This window comes from Leuciscus leuciscus (genome assembly GCF_965113295.1).
Source record: "Leuciscus leuciscus genome assembly, chromosome: 15".
Taxonomy (NCBI): Eukaryota; Metazoa; Chordata; class Actinopteri; order Cypriniformes; family Leuciscidae; genus Leuciscus; species Leuciscus leuciscus.
Genome location: NC_138739.1, coordinates 22,066,774 through 22,091,225, shown reverse-complemented (window position 1 = coordinate 22,091,225; position 24,452 = coordinate 22,066,774). Strand labels below are relative to the sequence as shown.

The 24,452-nt window shown below is 38.7% G+C and overlaps 1 protein-coding gene across 1 annotated transcript in view; it reads left to right on the top strand.

Annotated features, from left to right (window-relative positions):
• The window catches only part of LOC309475623 (uncharacterized protein), a 43,690-nt gene extending 19,654 nt beyond the window's left edge, over nt 1-24,036 (top strand). Inside the window, exons 2-3 of the mRNA XM_082138479.1 lie at nt 14,650-14,826; nt 20,472-24,036. Coding sequence (XP_081994605.1) covers nt 14,772-14,826; nt 20,472-21,523 — 1,107 coding nt within the window. The 5' untranslated portion in view covers nt 14,650-14,771 and the 3' untranslated portion in view covers nt 21,524-24,036. The remainder of the gene's footprint in view (nt 1-14,649; nt 14,827-20,471) is intronic.
• The last annotated feature ends 416 nt before the right edge of the window (nt 24,037-24,452 follow it).

Here is a 24,452-nt window from a genome sequence, read left to right as displayed (position 1 = left end):
CATACCCTCTTGGGACCTCTCAGTGGTTTTAACTGCCCTGCAGAGTGCTCCCTTTGAGCCTCTGCAATCAGTGGAGCTTAAGTTCCTGTCAATTAAGACAGCGCTCCTGGTTGCATTGGCCTCCATCAAGAGGGTAGGGGACCTGCAGGCATTTTTGGTTGACGAAGTGTGCCTGGAATTCGGGCCGGCTAACTCTCACGTGATCCTGAGACCCCGGCCTGGCTATGTGCCCAAGGTTCCTACCACTCCCTTTCGAGACCAGGTAGTGAACCTGCAAGCGCTGCCCTTGGAGGAGGCAGACCCAGCCTTGGCACTGCTCTGTCCAGTATGCGCCCTCCATGCTTACGTAGACAGAACACAGTGTTTCAGGACCTCAGACCAGTTCTTTGTCTGTTATGGTGGGAAGCTGAAGGGAAAGGCTCACTCCAAGCAAAGGTTGTCTCACTGGATAGTGGACGCCATTGCTTTGGCATACCAGCAGCAAGGTCGACCATGCCCACTTGGTGTGACGGCCCACTCCACTCGGAGTGTGGCATCCTCTTGGGCTCTAGCGCATGGCGCCTCGCTAACAGACATTTGTAGAGCTGCAGGCTGGGCGACACCTAACACATTCGCGAGATTCTATAATCTCAGAGTGGAGCCAGTTTCTTCTCATGTACTCGCTTCAACTAGCCGGTACTAGATTCTGCTCAGGTGTCTTCGCTTGCTCGCCATTCTTCTCCACGGACGGGATACGTGCGATTATATTTCCTCAGGTGAGCCTAATAAGCCCTGAGTCTCCTCCAGCACTGTTGACGTCAACGCCAGAGTTTTGCCACCGGCAGCTTTCGCGCTTGGCTAGGTGCCTCCATGTGCATGGTTCCCCCTCTGGGCGACCCCCACATGTGTATTTCCACTGTAAGCCTCTCTGAGCATGTGTCTTTCCCTCGGCAAGCCACCTTGCCACCCCTGGGGTTGAAACATTCCACCTGCGGCTGGATACCCCAGTGATACTCCATATGCAGCCCCTCGGGGTCATGTGTATTCCAAGTCCCCTCCTTAGGGCTGGGCATAATTGCATATTTCCTCTGAGATATGCTTCCCAGTGTACCTTGGTATTCCTGTGTTAAGTAGGACTCCTTCGTCCGTGCTAGTCTCACGACAGGGAGCTCAGACTTATGCAGGGCACTGGAAGACAGCCGAGGTGGCGTGATTAGACTGGGGACCCCATTCGTCGTCATCCGACGTAACTCGGAGGGACCATGAAAGGGAACGTCTCGGTTACGTATGTAACCCTCGTTCCCTGAGTAGGGAACGGAGATGTTACGTCTCCCTGCCACTTCCGCTGCCACTTCCCTGCCGTTCGTCGTCATCCGACGTAACGTCTCCGTTCCCTACTCAGGGAACGAGGGTTACATACGTAACCGAGAAATTCTCTCTAGAAGGGGGAACGAGTACTGCGTAAGTTGCTTACGCTACGGGTAAAGTCATCTTTTCTCGAGATATTGAAGCCAAAAATTATAGCCCTCACGTGTCAAAGCCCGCCAGAATGGGTGTGGCTTAGCGTATATAAGGAAGGGCTCGGGGGCTGCTTACCTGGTTTTCATTGACTGAAGCGATACCAGCTCGAGGCGGGCACGGCAGGTTACGCAATACTCGTTCCCTCTTCTTGAGAGAACCAAGGTTACGTTAGTAACCGATTACGTTCTCTTACGAGAGGTTCTCTCGTATTGCGTAAGTTGCTTACGCTACGGGAACCCCTTGTCAACGCCGTGCGTGCCAGCATCAACCACATATAGTCCGAAGGGCTCACCCGGGGGACACAGATCAGTGGGAATAAGACGGCCAACCTGAGTGGGCCAGTACATGTACATAAGCACACTGTATCACAGTGTAGATCAGCCAGGGGAGCTAATATTAGCGTGAGAGCAGCCTGCGCGTGATCGAACCTGAGCAGAACATACTTGCAGCTTAGACTGACAGAAGTAGGGCGGGAACTTCTAGGTTGTAGAACCTAACAAATGTAGAGGGGGAGGCCCAGCCTGCCGCCGTACAAATGTCGTGAATAGAAATCCCGCTGGACCAAGCCCACGAAGAGGCCATGCCTCAAGTGGAATGAGCCGTAACGCCCAAAGGGCAATGCAGGTCTTTAGACGCATATGCTGCCGCGATAGAGTCAACAATCCACCTGGACAGACTCTGTTTTGAGGTGGCGAGACCCTTAGTGCGTCCACTGAATGAAACGAAGAGCTGCTCCGAGCACCTGAAGGCGGCGGAGCGCGTGATGTAAATCCTCAGCGCTCTGACAGGGCAGAGGAGGTTAACATCGACTTCGCTACCGGAGCCCGGCAGGGCCGATAACGTAATAACCTGTGCTCTGAAAGGAGTGCCGAGCACTTTGGGGACATAACCATGTCTCGGCTTGAGGATGAGGCTTTAGAGTCATTAGGCCCAAACTCGAGACACGCGGCGTTAACAGATAACGCATGTAAGTCACCCACGCGCTTAACTGATGACAGGGCTATCAGAAAAGCGGTTTTGAGCGAGAGGTATTTCAGATCCACGGTCTGTAACGGTTCAAAGGGATGTGCTTCATGGCCTCTAGGACCACAGAAAGATCCCAAATAGGAACCGACGGGGGTCGCGGGGGATTCATCCTCCTGGCTCCTCTAAGAAAGCGGATGACGAATTCGTTCCTTCCTATTGCCTGGTCGCGCGTCGACTCAGCGAACGCCGCAATGGCCGCAACGTAAACTTTGAGCGTGGAAGGGGACCTGCCCTTTTCCAGCAGAAAACAAGTACCTCAGAGACCCCACAGGTTTGTGGGTCCAGGTCTTTCCCCGCGCACCAGTTAGTAAACACAAACCATTTCGACTGTCTGAGGATGCAGGAACCATTCCCCCGGGGGAATATTGTCCCTGGACAGTCTGTCTGGACCGTCGTTTAGGCAGCAGGGAGTGCTGAGCCCAAATGAGGAGGCGTTCCGCCAGAGCATTGAGATTTCTGGATCTGACACCGCCCTGACGGTTCACATAGGCTACCACTGACATATTGTCCGTGCGGACCAGCACGTGGTAGCCCCGTAGGTGTGGGAGGAAGTGCCTCAGCGCGTTCTCGACCGCCATCATCTCCAGACAGTTTATGTGAAGGCATTTCTCCCGGTCTGACCACTGGCCAAAGACCGGTCTGCCCTTGAACAGGGCACCCCAACCTAAGTTGGAGGCGTCTGTCGAAATAACTTTTCGGTACGAGATAGCACCCATCGTCACCCCCAACTGGTACCACTTGGCCGCTGTCCAGTGCTCCAGAGCTGAGACGCAGCTCTGAGTCACTCTGATACGCAGACCGCCGGAAGCCCAAGCTCGGTGTGGTACTCGTGCACCCAGCCAGCGCTGAAGCAGGCGCATTCGTAGCAAACCCAGCTGAAGCAACGCTGCGGCTGAAGCCATGCAGCCTAGCATTCTCTGAAAAGCTTTCAGGGGAACAAGGCTGCCCGTCTGGAATGAAGCGGCCAGGTGTCAAACGCGGCGCACACTCTGCGTCGACAGGTGGGCCATCATAGACACAGAGTCCAGATCTATCCCCAGAAAAGAGGTCGTCTGGCTGGGCAGTAATGAGCTCTTGGTCCAGTTGACCGTGAGACCCAAACTTTCCAGGTGGCTGAGAAGCCGCGTTCTGTGAGATATAAATTCCATCTCTGACTGCGCTAGAATCACTTTATTCTGTAGAGTAATACACATGAAAGAAGTACAATTCTGTGAACTAGATCAAGTCAGGTAGAGGTTGACCCCTGTAACCTTAACTTGGTCAACAGAAAACAGACACAGAGTCATCTGATTAGTCTTCAGGCTTGCCCTCTTCTATTAGTTATTAGATGTTTTTCCAATAAAAAGAGCCTGTTCTCAAGGTCCTCGTTCAGAGTAATAAAGATTAGTCACAGACACCATAATGCACTTAGAAATACACTGGTAGAAATGCTGACAACAAAATATGATTAAAAATATATGTGAATCACTTGTTGAATATAATAATGATAATATAACTTGATTAGTACTTGTTTAGGAATAATGTAAAAACTCAAAAGGATATATAGATATATTGAAGAGACAAGGGATTCTGACCCCAACCCTTCACAACTGTTATATAAAAAAAAAAAACTGAGTTTTGTTGTGTTGTAATGTTTGTGCTGTGGTTTCACGCAGATGCTTTTGTGCACGTTGTGGGGAATAAAACCCTCACTATTACAACTTCTCTTTGTACAGCCGTCCAGTGAACACTGTACCTGACTTCTTGAAGCTGAATAAAACAACAGATTTCATTTTCTGCTCTTGTTGCGGGCTCTGACACATCTCAGAGTGACTTCTATTATATTATAATATTATGAACAAAAGCATCTAACGAACAAAGACTCATGATGAACCAGCATTTGGATTCATTATTTACAGTAAGATTACCCATGTAATGAAGTGACGCTGGATAAATGCATTGTAATGACTGTTGTGTGTGGGGGGGAGGGATTTGAGGGAAGAGTGGATTGAGTTAAGTGATTGTTCGCACCTGACGACTGATGAGCGTGAAGGAGCAGGAGCTTTGGAACAGTGATTATCGTGAGTTTCAAGGAGAGGGAGAGAGATAAAAAGAAGAGCACAGCAACGGGTAAGGGACTGAGAAAGCGCTGTGTTGTTGTTACCGCCGAGCTGCACTCAAGGTTGGGGGGTGGGTGCCGTTCGTATGCTACTCAGGGCTGCCGGCGGCGAAGATAGTTTAGCGGGCTAATCTGTAGATAAGGCCGGGTATAGGAGTGTGTGGGCGGCGCGGCTTCTCAGCAAGGGGTGCTCCGTTTCCGCTATAATAGTTCGGAGGCCCCACGAGCGCTGGACTGGTGTTTGTCTGCTCCCTTTGCCAACCAGTGCCAAAGCTTAGACCCCGGGGGAGGGTCTCGCATCCCGGGAGAGTTAAGTGTTGAACTTTTTGTGTGCGTGTGTGAGATTTTTAGACCTGGCAGTATAGCCATTTCATGATGGGGTGGGAGGGTTATGATGAGCTGAATTCTTATGTAGTAGTCTGATGGCATCTTGGGTATGAAGTTTACGTGCATTGTGAACGTGTGCAGTGTCCTACGGGGGTGATGTGGGTGCTATAGCTTTTGCCTATTTATTGCGTGTGCGCTAGCTTTTGTATGGCTTATTTATTGCGGTGTTCTCTGTGTAGCATGCTCCATCGTGGTGTGGTTCGCCCAGGCTATTAGCATTTGTGTTTGGGACTTCAAGAGCCTGACCCAGTCTGACATGTTTGGTAACTGCATGAATTATATTAAATAAAGATTATTGTTTCTACCTCTGTGGTGCTGTTTGCTTTGTAGAGTAGATTCCTCTAGCCGCAACAATCTGACCTCACCTTCTAGGTTTATTACACCCATAAAACATATACTGTAATGCATGGCTGGCTGAATTCGGAATTGTATACTACACTTGAGGCCTATTATTAGGCTAAAGAGATTCCATATTTCATTTTTCTCTGAAAACACACGAGAGGTTCCACACTGGAGAGAAACCGTAACACTGCCCTCCATGTGGGATGAATTTCAATCACAGACATATGAATGACCAGTGTCTAAAATCAGGATGTATGTAGTACATGTTCAGATCCAGCATTTTCAAGTGCGACACTGCGTCCTCACCAAATGTGACTCAATTATAGGTTGAGCAATAAAATATCCCTTTTCCATATTAATCAGGACAAAGAAACATCATCCAAAGTTGTCACTGTGATCAGAGTTCAACTTTAAGACAATTTCAAGTGTGAGATTCAGATCTCACTTCTCTTCTTTTCTTAAGAAGCTTTGGCTATCTTGTACATCAATTAAAAGAGAAATCTATCTAATTTGTTTTCATATTACTTATTTTTTCATGTCTCTTAGCTGCTTCACCAACTAACCCTTAAATAAACTTGTTACTCGTTTTATCAACATCTTTTATTGTACAGTTTTAATGTGTTGATTCTACAAATCCACTGAATGAATATGGTCATGCATTCCCCCAAGAAACTTTTGAGAGACAAGGAATATGTTTTCCATCTCCATGTCCTTTTTGAGTGCTCCATGTTCATCAGGAGGAGTGTCCATGTTTTAATAATGGTGTTAGTGTGGTGTATTTATGGTAACTGTATAACCTTAACCCAAAATACCATTTTGTTTTCACTTTGTGTTATTTTCTATATTTTTGATGACTGCGGTGGCTCATACCAACTTACAAACTATATTTACAAATATACTCACCAATATTTTGGGACTGTTATTTAACCTTACATTAGGGGTGTGCGATATGACGATTTTTTATCGTGGACGATTAAAATGTCTCCACGATCTGCTTTTGAAGAAATATCGTAGTATCGCGCATTCTCAGTTGCTGTCCTGGCGCCTCTGTCCCAACATACTGAACAACGCGACGTATATTCAGATCAAATGTTAACGCAGCGGAACGGGACTACAGTTCACAAAAGTTCATAATTTGCATGTGCTTTAATGCCTTGTCGGTTAAACATTTAATTCGCGTGCTGATGCGCTGTTCTAACGTGTGCGTTTCTCAGCGCGTACATGTGTATGGCGAGTGGATAATGCCTTTTCTAAGACTACCCTGAAGAAGGCGAAGGAGCAGTCTACCCTTCCGTCGCCGTCAGTCCGTGTCTATTTTTGAATGGGATTGATAGAGACGTCAGACGACAGACCGGCGGCGACGTCATGGCGGCGTCACGGTAGTAACGTATACCTTACGGCGACGTGGCGACGGCGTACGTGAGAAATGTATAAAAAATCATAACGTCTGAACCAGGCACGTCGCCTAATAAGACGCCTGATACACACGTCGTCCCTCAGTACGTCGCCTAATAAGACGCCTGATACACACGTCGTCCCAATATTATAATGTTATTTTTCCCATGTTGATAACGAAAAGTGAATATAGCATGAGTATTGGATTTGCAATAGGCTATATCGGGAGACATGATTTTTGTTTTGTTTTGCAGGAAGCCTTTCTTTAAAGTGAATTTTGTTTAATTATATTTTAATTTTAAGCAATTTGTCATCAACCAATTGCATGGATTTATTAAAAAAGAAGCGAATATTCCATAAACAGGCTCTAACTTGTTGGTCTTTCTACAGCAGTGTTTCAATAAATGGTCTATCTTTTCTAGACAGAAAAGTTACAAACAAAGTAATAAAAAATATTTTATGTGCAAAATCTATCCCTGCCTCCAATGGTCCCCCTTGTATGAAAATATTAATTGGAATAGAGCATGGAGTAACCCACATACATTTTTAATTACAAACAAAGTAAAAGAAATATCATTTAAAATTCTTTACCATTATAACCCCTGTAACAAGATTATCTCTAAATTTATACCGTAGACGAAAAATGCAGCTTTTGCTTTATGAAAACGGAAACGTTAGACCATTTAATTGCTCACATAGCTCTTCTCTGTGGAATGATATAGCCTACAATGTTTCATTAATGGACAACTTGGCTCAAACATAGTCATTTATCTAATTTTGATATCTTCTTTTACTTTTCTGACTCAAACTTCTCTGTACAATATATAGTCAACTTAATAATTTTGCTTGGAAAATTCTTTATTCATAAATCGAAGTTTATGAAAAACTACGGTGCGCATTGCTGCCACATAGGCTACATATTATTTTTTCCACTCAATTATGTCGAGATCTTTTGTCGTTTTAACGACATCTTTTTCTCGTAATAACAAGATCTTATGTCATTAAAACGTCATATTTTCTTGGACTTATAAGGACATGTGTAGTCATGTACAAAATATGTCTTTATCCACATAAAATTGATCATACGTTCAAAAAGCTGAAGAAATAGCAGCCCCCATCGGACATTCATGTTAAAAGATCACATTATGTACACACCTTATTAATAGCAGATGAACCCAGAATACGAACATTGTGTTTAATTGCATATTAGGCTAAACGTTTTCCTCCCATAGAAAACCATTATTATAAAGAAAAAGCTTAATGTCGCTTAATAGGCTACTTCAGTGATAAAGATCAAATGCTGTACACACCTTATTAATAAACCATAGGCCTACTATCCTACAGAAAAGCAGATGAGCCCAGAATATGAACGCAATGCATTTAATTATACGTTAAGCGTTTTCTGATAGAAACCCTTTATTATAAAGAAAATAAAGGTGGCTCTTAACGTGTCTTTCTATATGGGAGGATGGCATTGCGGTGCACAGCAAATCCTTTAAATGGTATTCAATGCAAAACAAAAATGAAAAATAAAAGTAGCCAATAAAATAAACAAATTATTGTGGCATTAATTAGCCCACAAACAATATTTATTTTAAAGACTAAACGAATTTGTTTAAAGAAAAACACCAGCGTTGGGCGTTTATCTGTATAGGCTAAGTGTTTCAGCCACCCTTTTCAAACTGGCGCAATAAAATGCAACAGAATTTGATTTGTTAAACATGAAGAGGACTTATCAGTCTGGCATGGCCATTCGCTCTAACGGTAACCTAGATAGGCTAAATGTTCGCTATTATTAAGCGCATATCCGAGTGTTTGTGCGGAGTGTGGAGCGCGCACTGCATGACACACATGGACGCGCCGGTGCCATCACTCGCATTTTCCTATCAACAGTGGAAACAACTTAAAATACTCCATCATTTCTGGTCATACAGAAAAGAATAATACATCAGTCACAACTACTTTTATTTGTGTAAACTCTCAACAACAAGAAAACGTTGTGCTTTTGTAAAATAAAAGAAAACGAACAGGGCGCGCTTTCATGATCTCTGTCAATTGGAGCGCGTCTCAAAAATGAACTGAAAAACAGTGTATAGACAAGCCTCACAGACATGAGAAATATAACTATCTATATAAAGTTTATAAATAAAAAAATGTCCACCAACGAAAAAAAATCCAATCGAAAGCAAATACGGTATAGGCTACCATCTGATTATGTGATCCTGTCCGTATGAAAGGCGCATCTCTAGAGGCTAAATTACAGCGAAGATGTAGATATGTTTGCAGGCAGCCTACACTGATTTAGAAAAGACTAATTCATTAATAAACAATTAAAATGCTTCATTATTTTTTTCATACACATTTATTATATCATTAGCCTACTTTTGCCGGTGCTTTGCGGCAAGTTTTATGCATGCGGAATAAAGGCTATAGCCATATATAGGCCTACACCCAGGGTTGAATATAAACGTGCGATTAGTCCTAATTGCTTAAATAAATGACTACTAGTCTAGAAAAAACCTTTAGTCTATGGCAACTATAGCCTACATTTAATATTTGACTTTATTTAATTAGTAATTAGTATCCAGCTCTTTACATTAAATTAGTTGAGTTAGCATAAATAGTTAATGAACAAATAAAATAATAAAATAAAGTTTAAATTAAGATACTACCGGTTACCATATATTTCTATATAGCATTGCTTATTCCACCACACAAAGGACTGTTTATAAGGTGACAATCCGTTATACATGTGAAGATTGTATATGGCTGTATCTCGAAGATTTTTGTATTGTATCTTCTGTTATAAAGATGAAGATTGACATTTCGTTAATTAAACAAAATAACACAATGTTGTAAAAAATAAACAACTTAGGCTATGTTCTGTTAGATGTGTTTTTTTGTTTAATTATATTTCTAGGTAATGAAGATATAGCCTATTAACAAAAATAAATCTTAGGATATAATATATTATATAAAAAAAACCTTATAGGCCTATACGCCGGTTATATATATAAAATATATTTAAAAAAAGGGCCTCATTGATTCATTTTGCCTGATTGGGGGCTGCTACTATTGCTTAAGCTTTTTGAACGTATGTGTGATAAAGGCGCGATAGGCTGTCAATTTAATGTGGATAAAGGCATATTTTGTACATGACTACACATGTCCTTATAAAGGCAAAAAAAAAAAAAAAGATGTCGTTTTAACGACATCTCGTTATTACGAGAAAAATATGTCGTTTTAATATGCGTCATCGTAGTACTGCTCTTGATGTAAAGTGTAACAATTATCGTCAGCCCTCTTGCGCCCTCTGTTGGCATTTGTACATAATATACATATGTTCATTGTTTATATATGTCTTCATGTATTTTAATAGTGTTGTTAAATAAAATAAAATAATTAATTACTTTTAATAGCCTACTTTATTTGAACCAATTATATTCCCTCGTTTGTAATATGTATTTAAGTCATACTAAAGGCTATTGTTCACTTCATATCTATCTTTATGACCAAAAATAAAATAGTCGACACTGACAGCCTTTTGAACATTTGAACATGAACCTACATTGTTTTGCATTTTGTGACTAAAAGACTATTTCCCTGTCTTATATTTTTTCATTGTTGATTTATTGAAAATAATATTAAAATACTTTCTTGTCACCTTCTCCTGTAAAACAATATCGTGAATAGTTTCATATTGTGTATTTGCCCATTATGGTCAACTGTGTAAATTAAAATGATTACCACCTTCAAAAGTAAAAACTCAGAATGACACAATTACAATTAATGAATTTATCTGTTCAACTTTAAAGTTGTTGTTAATAATTGTGCAAAAAGTTGTGACTTTGATGGTGTATAATTTGCATAGTCCTCATATCCAGTAGAAAGTGAGTAAAAAAAAAAAAATATATACTGTTCATAAACCATTCAGAGATGACATTAATGACATGCACAACTTTGTATACAATACAAAATTTGTATCAATGATATTTTCAATGTCATCAGAATACAAGAAAAGAATGATTGATTAGAAAGATAACAAAGGAAAGATAAGAAAAGCTAGGGAGAAAAATAGATATTATTTTATTGTGATGCGACGTCACAGGTTGGTGTCACGCGTCTGTGGTGCAACGTGCTGTGGTGCGACGTTGGAGTCACGCGTTGGTGTCAAGCGTCTGTGGTGCGGCGTACCCCTTCTGTCACGTAAAAGTACACGACTGTCGACTTCGGTAAGTTATCCGTGGCACTATCCACTCGCCATACATGTGAAGCTCACATGCACTAAAAGCCTGTCTACCAGCGCCTGAATACTGGTCTAAGTTATCTTTCGAGTCTTATTGTGCTAATACTGTCAAATACACACAAGGTTTACATAAACAAAGTCGGTGATGTCTAAAGTGAAAGCAAACTTGAGAAAATTGAGAGAAAATCTGCTTGTCAAATGCGTGAATAAAAGACGCGTCGAGTGCAGCTCTTAAAGAGACAGTAGCAATAGTAAACACGCTGCCGTTTGTCCTTAGAGGGATAGTTCACCCAAAAATAAAAATGATCTCATTATTTACGCACTATAATGTTGTTCCAAGCCTGTATTCATTTTCTTCTAATATTGTTCTAATATTAATATTTTGAAGAATGTGGCTATACAAACAGTAGCTGGTCCCCATTGACTTCCATAGGAGAAAAATATACTATGGAAGTCACATTCTTCCAAATAACTTTTATTTTCAACAGAAGAAAGAAACTTATTCGAGTTTAAAACAACTTGAGAGAGTAAATTATGACAATTTGAATTTTTAGGAGAACTATCCCTTTATTGTTAAAACAACAAAATGCAAAGAGAAAATCACTCACTGCTCTTGACTGATGACTTTAATAGTAGCTTTAATAAGTATCAATTTATAATTTATACAGTGAAGTCTATGTTTTGTTTTATTTTCATATTTGTTCATTTAATTACTTTCGTCAATGCTACTGTTAAATACACCTGTAGCTGAAAACAAAGCACTGTTTATTTAATTTGTATATTAAGTTGTGTGTGTAATGTGTATCTTTGATCTTAATATTTAATAACAAAGAAAATAATGACAAATATTTTTTTTATCTTCGCCCGTCTGCCATTCTTTTTTATTTTATATTTTGTTACCTAAGGCTTTGTTTTTTAAAATATGGACATTAGTTTGGCTGTAATGCTCAGTCACAAAATAGTAAAACCAACATAAAAAAGAATCGTGATAAAATCGTTAATCGTGATTTTCCTGAAAAAAATCGTGATATGATATTTTTACCATATCGCCCACCCCTACCTTACATTATACTGTTTATTCATCAGTGATATTCATACAATTTATGTGTGTTAAGTAAAGTGGGATGCCAAACCAGTTGAGAACCAACACTCTATACTCAAGTGTATTAAGGCTTGATATACATGTAACATTGAACTGTTGCTTCACATTCATAATTGGCTATATGCAATTTATTATACTCTTACATTTGTTTTCAATTTCTCATCAAAGATTAATCCTAGATACTTAAATACTGTCTCTTGGGTTGATAATATCATTTTATAATAATTTGTTACATTTAATTTTTTTTCTTTGTAAAACACATATATTGAGTCTTTGGTACTGAAAATTGCCCATGTGGGAAGAGTTTCACTCAGTTATCTTCTACGTCACACAAAAAACAAATGCCTGACTTTTGTACTAAATACAATTTATATTGAAAACACAAACAATGTTAAGCGTGTTTTAAATGCCATTCCAAAAAAACTTTCATTAAAAACACTTGTTTACTTGTGAACTCATGTGATCATGTGAACTCCCATCCCTCCTCTTTGATGTTATTGACCTCATGACAATCCTCCACAACAAACTTATTTGCTCTTGTTTTAATTCTATATTAGCTATACCCTACATTTCTGTACCATAATTGTAGTTTATGATTTTGCAAGTTTATGATAAGCTAATTGCATAAAAGTTGTGAGCTTACCAGTAAGTTAGCTTTCCAGTGGCCCCTAAAGCAAACACGTTTAAAATAATTAATTATATATATATATATATATATATATATATATATATATATATATATATATATATATATATATATATATATATATATATTGTCAAGTGAGTTTTTAAGACACCGGTTTAATTTTAAACTAAATGGCTGTATTATATCAAGTTGACATGAACTGTTCATCTTTTCTTTTCTTATGTGCACTCAGATATGTCTTGGTTGGAGACAAAGATAAATGTAATGTTGATTATGGGCAAAAGCTTTATTCAGAAATCTAAATATATGAAGACACAACCAAATTTCAAAAGAGATTTTATTTGTAACTATACTTTCCATCACTGCAGTGTATAAAAACTAAAAGGATCAAACACTTTCAGATAATAAGAGACATTGGTGATTTATTAGAAGAGGAATGAAAAGACTCCATATACAATTTTTTTTGGTATATTTTTGTACCTCCTGAACTAGGTGGTCTCGGACCGATAGCAAACAAACACTGGAACGGTTCGCTTGAGATGTGAAAGCAATCCGACCCAACGGACCAACAAACCAAATGGTATTATAATTCATAACGGTAAATGTACTAAATAAATATCAGTAGTGTCTGATTTCAGTTGAAAACCAAAAGAGCACCTCCTCATCTTAAAATGTTGTGTAATTGCGCTTCTCAATGCGAGAATGCTGTCCTGAAGAAGCCTTGATTCTTGCTTTAGCTGCATTATAACATTCGTAGTGTTTGCGTGTGTCTTAACACTGTTAACCACAGCACTTTGAGATCCAGAGAGCCCTAGTTTAACAATCTAAGCGCAGTCGGGCTGGGGCTCAGAGAGAGCATGTATGCATTTGTTTTGAGAAAAGTTGTAAGAGTTTTGTGTTTATTGAAGATGTCTATAAATGTGCACCGCATTGACTCACTCTTCTGAAATAAGTTTAGATGTTTACAGTGCTTTCTATTTACACAATCATAAAATATGCTTTAGTTACTCTACTTTACATTGTTAAAATGAAATTGAATACCCATTCCACATTTCATGTTACTTCTAAATATTTAATACTAAGTCTGTGAGAAATTAATGATCTAATTTCTTTATTGATGTAGTTATTGGAAAATCAAACAAAATTTAGGTTCAAATGAATATCTTATCCCACTGTAGACTAGTTATTTATCTGTAGTGGGGAATGAAACGTGTCCTAAATAAAAGCAAAAGCAAAAAAAAAAAAAAAAAAAAAAATACTGCAAAGATGGTTGTCATCTGTATTTGTAATTTTTTATATATATATATATTTTTTTACTGATGGTTTATTTGTCTCAGATTGTGAGAAACAATATAATGACAAAGCAGTTTTTTAGTAGTTCAGCATATCCTGACTCAAATAAAGTCAGATCTCTGCTGTTGATCTGTAAAGCTTTTTTCAGGAGTGTCACTATTAACAGCTGCTAAAAAGCCTCTATTTTGAATGTCTATAGTTTAATAGTTTTCAGCTCATTCATTATGCTGATGTCTTCAATCACCTGTAAACTGACACTTAAAGCTCATTTCACTGGTGTCAACAGACTGAGACAAACTGCATAATCACCACTTTTGAAATCTACAATTTATTTTGTTATAGTCTGTGATAAACCATCCAAAAACTAAAAAACAATTAATACAAATTCATCTAAATGTGTTATTTGTTGCTTATTAATCTGTTAGTTTTAGTTTAGTTTATCCTACTGTATTTATATTCTTACATTTTCTTTATATTTGGATTATTTTAATTCTGGTATTTATTCATGTTTTTCTACATGTTTTGTACAAATGTACATTTTGATAGATGAACATAAATGCATACAATGTGTAAAATTTGAAACAAATTTGATGATTTATTTTTGATTTGGGCAGATCTGCTCCTCCTACCACACACTGATTCCCCTTCAGTGAAGCTCCTCCCACTGCAGTTCACCAATAAATGCGTGATTATTCCCATCAGTCTACAAGTGAAGAAGATTGAGGACAGTGAGAACATGAGTGATCCAGAACTCTGCAGGATAAAAGATGAAGAAATTGAAGAACAAAGAGGTTGGTGTTTATTTTTTATTCTTTATTAATGATGCTGAAGATCATTAAGGTTATAAAACTTCAAGCAGTTCAACAGATTTTGTGGTTGTAGGGAAAAAAAAGAAAAAAGCTATAGGAGCTGTGAAATAACGTAGTTAAAGTAAAAAAAATAACAACGTACAGGGCACTTTCCATGAACTGGGTTAGAGTTCTCAACGCGTCGGGTCGGCCCGACAAACCCGACGGGACCCGCGGGTTCGGGCCGGGTTCGGGTCGAAAATATAAACAAATGACTCGGGTCGGACGTCGGGCTGCGTCTTTTCCGCTCAGTGAAAAAAACAAAACAAAACATTTATTAATCATCGCACCGTAAAGAAAGGCTGGCTACTACGTGCAACGTGCATCATGGAGAGGGGCGGAGGCAGACCTGACGCCGCTGCGTGCACGCCTTTAGCCTGGCCTGGAGAAGAAGATGGAGTTGGTGAAAAGTAAATAAAAGTAAGCATACGATTATGTTTGTAGGCTAGGCCTATTTTGTTTAAAAACTCTTCAAAAATTGTGTGGTGTGAAAAGTAGCCCGCCCGCTGGCTGGGTACATGTTTGAGTTCTTTTTATTTATTATTGTGTGAAGATTTTTATTTAAGGCATATTTATATAGCCTATTAATATATTTAAAGTTTATTGTTTCAGTTGTTTGTATTGTTAAAAGGCGTGAACATTAAAGGTTGATTTGAATTCCCGTCTGCTGGTCATGATAATACGTGTATGAGAAAAAAATAATAATGCGTTGATCCGTTTATAACGGATATAACGCAGCGTCGGATATATATATATAATAACTCCGGTTAGATAAGCAAATTCACAGACCTTTATCTACAGATCAAGTATAAAATAGGGGGTATTGAATCATCTTGGAGTGAGTTTTACCGCGCTGACTGTCGTAACAGAACGTGACATGCTGTTTAAATGCTGAATAGAGGATGGCTGAGAAAGAGTTTCTGAAGAGTAAATATTAATCTGTCCAACACAACATACTGCACAAACACGTTTCAGGAGCTTTACTATGCTTTTTTGCCCTTTGTGGAGCTTAACAGTAACTATGGAATGATATTCCGGACATTATTGAAAAGGAATTGCAAATTGTATTTGCAATTGCGTTTTCAATTTGTGGACGCATAAAATGTGACAATCCAAACGCAAATGCAAATCGCGCATTACCGTTTGCATTTGCGTTTAAGCGAACGCACAGTGACGGCCAAATTTAAAATGGAAATGCAAAGTCTGTTTGCAACTGTGTTTCCCATATCTTACGAGTCTTGACCCTGTCATATTTAAATAGCAATTTCAATTACCACGTCTGCTTTTTCACTTTCTCAGCGTCGCGTATGTAACCAGCCAAAACTCAAATGGAATCGCAATTAATTCCCTTAGTATTTCCATTTCCGATGCCTTAAGGCCAATTTATACTTCTGCGTCGAGTGTACGCCGTAGGCTACGCACGTAGGCGACGCCGTCGTGAGCATTTATACTTCTGCGAATGTCTGTGTTGCTCTGCAGTTACACCGCCGAAACGCTAGTTGGCGCGGGTGGGCTTTAATGTTCCACTGTGTTTACATTCCTCGCGGCTGTTTTGAGTTTAGGTTTCTACGAGCAATGGCGACTGAAGGAGTCATACAGATGGCTGTATTTCCGCACTTCTTCAAGCAATCTCTCGGTCACTTGGTCTATTTCCATGGCTCTTCACTGATCTTCGGAATTTAAAAATGGCGGGTGGGCAGTGCAGAAGATCATTCCGGAAATGCGTAGGAGGAAACGCGATGCTATCCAGCCGACCAATCACAGATCTTGCGGTCCGCGTCGCCGCGACGCGTAGTTACATTTTTGAGGAGGTGCGCGTCAGGGTAGGGCGAAGGGTACGACGTATGGTACACGTCAATGCGTATGCTACGCCGTACCTTCTACGCGCACCCGACGCAGAAGTATAAATTGGCCTTTACACGGAAACCTCAATCAGTGTCAAGGGTGGGATTATGCTATGGGGCGTGTTCGTGTTGGGACGTGACGTCACTCACAGTCGACCGTCAAGAGGTGATGCCCTGAACAGACGCCGATTTATTGTAAACAATGGAGGTAGTCAGTTGGTGAAATTGTGGAGGACCTTATGATGCTCGTGCAGCAAGTTGATGACAGTACATCCTCAACAGATGTCCTCTTACTCAGAAGCATTTTAGTTTTAGATGAGTTAAGTTAAATTAGTTCGTGGCCTTGACCACAGCAACATCAGTAACGCTGTCTTCGCCAACCTCAGTGAAGTAGCTAACAGGCTTTTTGTGAAGGACAGGACAACTAAAGGACCTGGACGTCCTTTACTGGACATACCACAAGAGATGAGTGTCGGTGCTAGGTCTCACCCCTTCAAATAAGTGTTCTCAATTTGCGAAATTCAATAAAAATTCTGTCTGTTGCAGTTAAACCTGTGGATGTGTGTGTGTGAGAATGTTTGTTCCACTTTACATTTGTGGTAGTATCAGGCTTTTATTTGTCAATTTGTTTAGATTTATGTGGGATTTAATCATTTTATTGAAAAATGAAACTCAACTGTGAAATGGACAAAAACAAAATTATACATAGGCTACTTTCAGAACAATTAAATCAAACCCAGGTTTTTTTGTGTGTTTAGACAAATAATGTAAGGCAAGGCAAGTTTATTTATATAGCACATTTCATACACAATGGCAATTCAAAGTGCTTTACATAGAAGAAATTAAAATAAGAAAAAGAAATAAGAATAATAAAACAGTTTAGAAAAATTAAATAAAATACAGAACTTTTAAAAATAAAAAAAGAATATTATTATAGATCTTTCCTTCAAAGGATTCCCTTAAGACTTAAATCTTTCCTTCTTTTAACCTTCAATCTTCTTACGACTTCCATCTATCAACTTTCCTTTAACTTTCTTTTCTCCCTCATTTACTCACACGTTCTTTTCACTTTCTTTAGCACTGCGTTCACATTCTTTTTCAGACGAAAACTTTAATATCGTCATTTAAATACTGTTCTACTTTCAAACCCACTGCATTACGTAACAGTACATGTTACATAATGTAACAAAAGTCACAAAATTCCATGACACTGAGATAAAGGGAGCAATGGTTTTTTTTTTTTTTTTTATGGGGGGGAAATATCAAATGAGGTCCAAACAGAACCCAAAGACAATGATTGTAATGCAGTGGGATTTTAAGTGTAATTATGAAGAATTCAGCGCTGATCTAAATGCAGCTGTCTCCAGCAACAGCTTTGGTTTTGGTTTAGTTTAAAATGAATATTTCTTAAACCCTCATGTTGTCTTTGGGTTCTGTTTGGACCTCATTTGATATTTCCCCCCCATTAAAAATGCTTCTGAGTAAGATGACATCTGTAGAGGATGTACTGTCATCAACTTTCTGCACGAGCATCATAAGGTCCTCCACAATTTCACCAACTAACTACCTCCATTGTTTACAATAAATCGGCGTCTGTTCAGGGCATCACCTCTTGACGGTCGACTGTGAGTGACGTCACGTCCCAACACGAACACGCCCCATAGCATAATCCCACCCTTGACACTGATTGACAGGTTTCCGTGTAAGGCATCGGAAATGGAAATACTAAGGGAATTAATTGCGATTCCATTTGAGTTTTGGCTGGTTACATACGCGACGCTGAGAAAGTGAAAAAGCAGACGTGGTAATTGAAATTGCTATTTAAATATGACAGGGTCAAGACTCGTAAGATATGGGAAACACAGTTGCAAACAGACTTTGCATTTCCATTTTAAATTTGGCCGTCACTGTGCGTTCGCTTAAACGCAAATGCAAACGGTAATGCGCGATTTGCATTTGCGTCTGGATTATGTCACATTTTATGCGTCCACAAATTGAAAACGCAATTGCAAATACAATTTGCAATTCCTTTTGAATAATGTCCGGAATATCATTCCATAAGTAACAGCCACGAGTACGAAAAGTATTGGATTTGTATCAGTCCTGTCCAAAAATTGCAGTATCGGAGCTGATAGATACAGAATATTGGATCAGTGCATCCCTATTGACAACCAATATAAATGTTTCATTTGAGTTTCATGATATTTTCTACCCAGTTTAGAGTTCTCAACGGGCCTGAAAATTACAACCCGACCCGACCCGGCCCGTGGCTTTTAAAGCCCGGACCCGATGTAACCCGACACATCAACATGAATTATCTGACCGAACCCGGCCCGTGGCCCATATATATATATATATATATATATATATATATATATATATATTCTCTCTCTCTCTCTCTCTCTCTCTCTCTCTCTCTCTCTCTCTCTCTCTATATATATATATATATATATATATATATATAAATCTTAAAAATAGCTGAGATGTATACAAATATAAATCTTAATGTAATATACATTATTCATGAATGTATTTTATAAGAATGTTCCCCACTAAACTTAACATTTCATAATGTTATAAAATTACTTTTTTAATAAAGTTTTTTTTAAAATATTTTATAAAATTACTGTGCACCAATATTTTTTTTTATATTTTTTTTGGTGCTGAAAAATTACAGTCTCCTTACAATATATTTTGTGTTGTTGTAGATTGATAATTTTTTTTTTTTATTTTTTTTTTTTTTTATATAATTCTCTGTAATAAGTAATGTGTGTATTTAGTGCAATGTGTTTAGTAACCAGTTCCACACACAGAGAGTTATAGATATTCTACAATTATCAAGTAAAAAACAGCAATGTTTTCGGATCGGTATCAGCCGGTACTAAGAATTTGGAATATCGGCTGGTTTATGAAAATATGGTATCGGTGCATCCCTAGTTGTCAACATCAGGAACTCAAACTAAATACTATTCAAATGGTTTTATTTTACATTTTACATCTGGTTCACAATTTTTGCAACCATGTTACTGAACTTTTGTTGTAAATATTGAAAAAATGTGACATTCACATGATTTTATTAATTTCTAGAAATAAACATAAAATATAAAAATTAAACAATTTGTTTTAACTAAATATTTTTTTCCTGAATAGGAAACAGGAAGGCAAATTTTGCGTAAATTAACCAAATACTTATTTATAGTGAGTGGTGCACATACATAACTGGTGTACATGTAGTAAAAATGAACGATGCACACCAGAAAACGTGGAGGGAAGCGCTTTTGAGTACCAACATGTTTGGGGACAGGGACACGTTTACTTACTGGAGTAGGATTTTTCTCCATCTTTGGTAAGATTTGGTAAGCAATCATGATGATAAGTGTGTTCATTAATTATTAGGGGTGCAACGAATCATATAGTTGATCTGTGATCCACACGGAACAGGCCCCACGGTTCGGCACGCATGTGATTCGTGGATTAACTGCTAAGTTTTACTATTTTAGAGTGAAAGTTACCGTTGCCGAAAGTTTCATTTGGACGTGTTTTGTCTTGCCAATTTACACATTTTAAACGCGGAAGAAGAGGTGAAAATCAGGACTCACGCTGTTATCTGTGCGCAGTTATACTGTAACTTTCATATAGCGTCTGTCTACTTTCTGCTGTTACATCAGTGTTCATTTTCCCCCTTCACATTTCTCTCTTTGATGGTTTTATGATTTACAGACAACTTTTTTACTTTCATTTTAGACTTGCAGGAGGAGAATGAGGAGAGCGAAGAACTGAGTGAAGCGGAGGAGAAACAACATGATGTCAAAAAAGGAAATAAATCTTTGAGTCACTCACAGAAAAGAAGATCAAACAAATCTTTCACCTGCTCTCAGTGTGGAAAGAGTTTCTCATACAAACAAAGTCTTAAACTTCACATGAGAATCCACACCGGAGAGAAGCCACACTCATGTGATCAGTGTGGGAAGAGTTTCACATACAAACAAAGTCTTAAACTTCACATGAAAATTCACACCAGAGAGAAGCCTTTCACATGTGATCAGTGTGGGAAGAGTTTCCCATACAAAGGACACCTTAATGTTCACATGAAAATCCACACTGCAGATAAACCTTTCACATGTGATCAATGTGGGAAGAGTTTCACACAAAAAGGACACCTTAATGAACACATGAGAATCCACACTGGAGAGAAGCCGTACACATGTGATCAGTGTGGGAAGAGTTTCACACAAAAAGGACACTTTAAGCAACACGTGAAAATCCACACTGGAGAGAATCTGCACACATGTGATCAGTGTGGGAAGAGTTTCACACAATTAGGCTCTTTTAAATCACATCTGCGTTATCATTCAGGAGAAAGACCATTTAATTGTGATCAGTGTGGTAAAAACTTTGTTAGGGCAGGTACACTGAAGGACCATCTGAAAGTTCATACAAAGGAGAAGCTTCACGTGTGTTCTTTTTGTGGAAAGAGTTTTAATCACCTGAGTGCTTTAAAATTACACCAGAAAATACACAGTGGTGTGAAGAATTACATGTGCTTTGATTGTGGAAAGACTTTTATTAGAAATGCTGAACTGAAACTGCACCAGAGAATTCACACTGGAGAAAAACCTTACAAGTGTTCACACTGTGACAAGAGATTCAGTACGTCATCATCTCTAAAAACACATGAGCGGATCCACACTGGAGAAAAACCTTTTAAGTGTTCACACTGTGACAAGAGATTCATTCAGTTAGGACAAATGAAAAGACACGAGCGGATTCACACCGGAGTGAAAGCGTATCACTGACCTCTGTGTGGGAAGAGTTTCCCTCATTCAGCTTCTCTACTCTATCATACAAAAAACAAATGTCTGAAATCATGATATAATGTTTGAATTCATCTTCAGATCCAGCTCTTTCAAATGCAATGCTGCGTCCTCATCAAACGTGACTCAATAACATAAATCAGGACCATATCAGACATGAACTGTCCAATAAATGATGTTTCTTATGCTAAAACAGTGTTAAAAAAGCTAAAAACCGCCACCTACTGCACATCTTTCTCTTGCATGGGTGATGTGTCTGCACTGTATTCTTTCATGAGAATGTAGTGCCTCATCCACCCAAGAGGATCAGACTACTTTAATATCCAACAAACTTTTCTTAGTGATTTTTTTGTTGTTGTTGCTCAGCTTTATTCCATTATCCCAACATGTGTCGGTATCCAACAAATACAATTATACCCTCTGTTTTTAATCTATAAAATAATGCAGATATTATACTTTTGAGAGCTGAAAATTACAGAAAACCCTCAAGACTTTTTCTTTAGGTCTATTGTGAGGCTGCTAAGAGCGACGAGCCGGTCCCCGATCTTTTCGAGGAGAAGCACGACTCGCTAAACTCTGCTTTTGAGCCTTTCTTTTTTGTACCTTTGATGCTAACGAATCATATTTTGAGGATTATGTTTTCTCATTGAATTTCATTGAGCATCGGAAAATTGTGTTGGTTAGCGGTTCATGTTTAAATGAGGTCATCTTCTGGTTTAATGCTAATTCAGGGCATTATATTTAGTGTGTCTTTGGTAGTAGTTTCTGGTGCTCGAGTTGCCGATATGTCAACTGGGATTTAAACCAGGCTAGTGTCTTCTGCTGGTTAGCAACTAGTTAAATAGTTATTTAACAACTGTTAAATAACAGATAAGATCAAAATAATTTCGGATTTGTCTCGTATTAAATAAACAAAAAAACAGAGATGAAAAATGAACTTCAGAAATTTATTTTTGCAATGGTTAAATAAATGTTCAGTGATGTCTCCCAAAGATTTCTTAATTTTGGTGCAATTTTTTTCTCTATATAGTGTTGACATGGCAACTAGTAAATGCACGTCATGTTGGTATGTGTGGAGGTATATAAAACAAGTGTGTTACATCTAGACCTGTGTTAGCTTGTGCCCCGCTTATACCCCTACAATTATCTCACCATTCAGATGCAATTAAACCTATAAATTGTTAAAAAAAAATATTTGTCTTTTTTGCCAGCGCTATTAAAGAATCTAAGGCCTCGTTTACACCGCAGGTCTTGATGCCCAATTCTAATTTGTTACCTTTATCTGATTTTTTTGATCGTCCGTTTACACGTTCTTTCAACTGTGACCCATATCCGATTCATGTGTTTACACTTGCCATACTATCTGAAACATCGCACATGCTTAAAGGGTTAAATTCCCTGTAACAAATTCAGTTACAGACGTATTTTTACTTATGAGATAATCAATGGGCTAGACTCCATTTGTTGCACCACCGCCGCAGCCACGACGTTACAGCTCACACCATCGGCAATGGTTACCTTTATGGTTCAGCTGTTGCCTCTGCTCCCTCTTCAGCACCAACCAGACAAACACCACCACACCACCATGAAGATTCTGCTCCATTTTCGTACACTGAATATCTTTACTCGAATGACACAGAGTAGTCATGTCAATAATACACATGATATAAGTGCTTGTTAAAAAAGAAACACTTTTTGTTATTGTTGGTTTAATTCTGATGCCTTGTTCAAGTTTCCTGTAGCCATGGTTACAATGTTGGTCCTTTTTTTAAGTTGTTTAATGGACTTTTTTGGTAATGCTGTTTTTCTCTGACTCCTCTCTGATGACAGACATGTAAAGTTTACATTAAAGTGAAATTTGTTTTTGTGGACATTTTCAGTTTAAGCAATTCATGTTTACAATGCCTACAAAGGCATGAGTTAATTTTCACTGTACTGTTTGACAGAGTGGAGTTTTTTTTCTTTTTCTGCAGTAACAACAACAAGTAGCCTAACTTTTTTCCACTGCTGCATATCTTGAAGCAATTACACAATACATGATTGCTCGTAAACAAAATAAATTGTATTCATTTGTTGAATCAGTGTATCGCTTTTTACAGATCTGATGAATATAATGTGTTACAATGTTGAGTTAACACTTTCCAGGAGCATAAGCACGTTCGATTTTATATCATGTTAACAGAAAACTGTATATAAAACAAACTGAATGTATAGTTTAATCACACAAGCTCAATGTCATCCAAACATGACTCAGTGTCTTGCTTCATACAGATATGGTGAATATAATGACCGTTTCAATGCTGTTTGCATTAACACTTTACAGGAGCCTAAGCACTTTGGACATTAAATCACGTTCACAATCTGAATGTATAATTTAATCAGACAAGCTTAATGTCTACCAAACTGAATTTTGCTTAACTTTTTCATTCAGAGAAATAACAGTAAGTGGCAAAATTTATATGCAATAATCTGAAATGAGCATCATTCAAGGGTCAAGAAACTTTGTGAGCACATTTCTTACTCGCCTTCCCTCAGTTTCATTGCATTCTGTTCTGATATTATGTGCTGTGTTGGTGGCTGGAAGTTTCTGTCATATTGGACAGCTGCAGCAACATTTTGGTCTGGATTGATTTCTCTGTTAGCTTCACAAAAGTTATGCAAAACAAAAAAGGCATTGATGATGAATGGAAGATAATCCAGATTTATGTCCATTGCCCTCCGTAATGCTCCAAATCGTGCTTTTAAACGTCCAAATGAGCATTCAATCACCGTTCTGCACTTGCACAGTGAAAACCCAAAGTACTGTTCCTGAGGAGTAGAACCTTCACTCGCATACTCTTTCATAACATAGGGCAGCAGGGGGTATGCTGGGTCTCCGAGAAGAAATACAGGAACAGGATCTTCTCCCTCC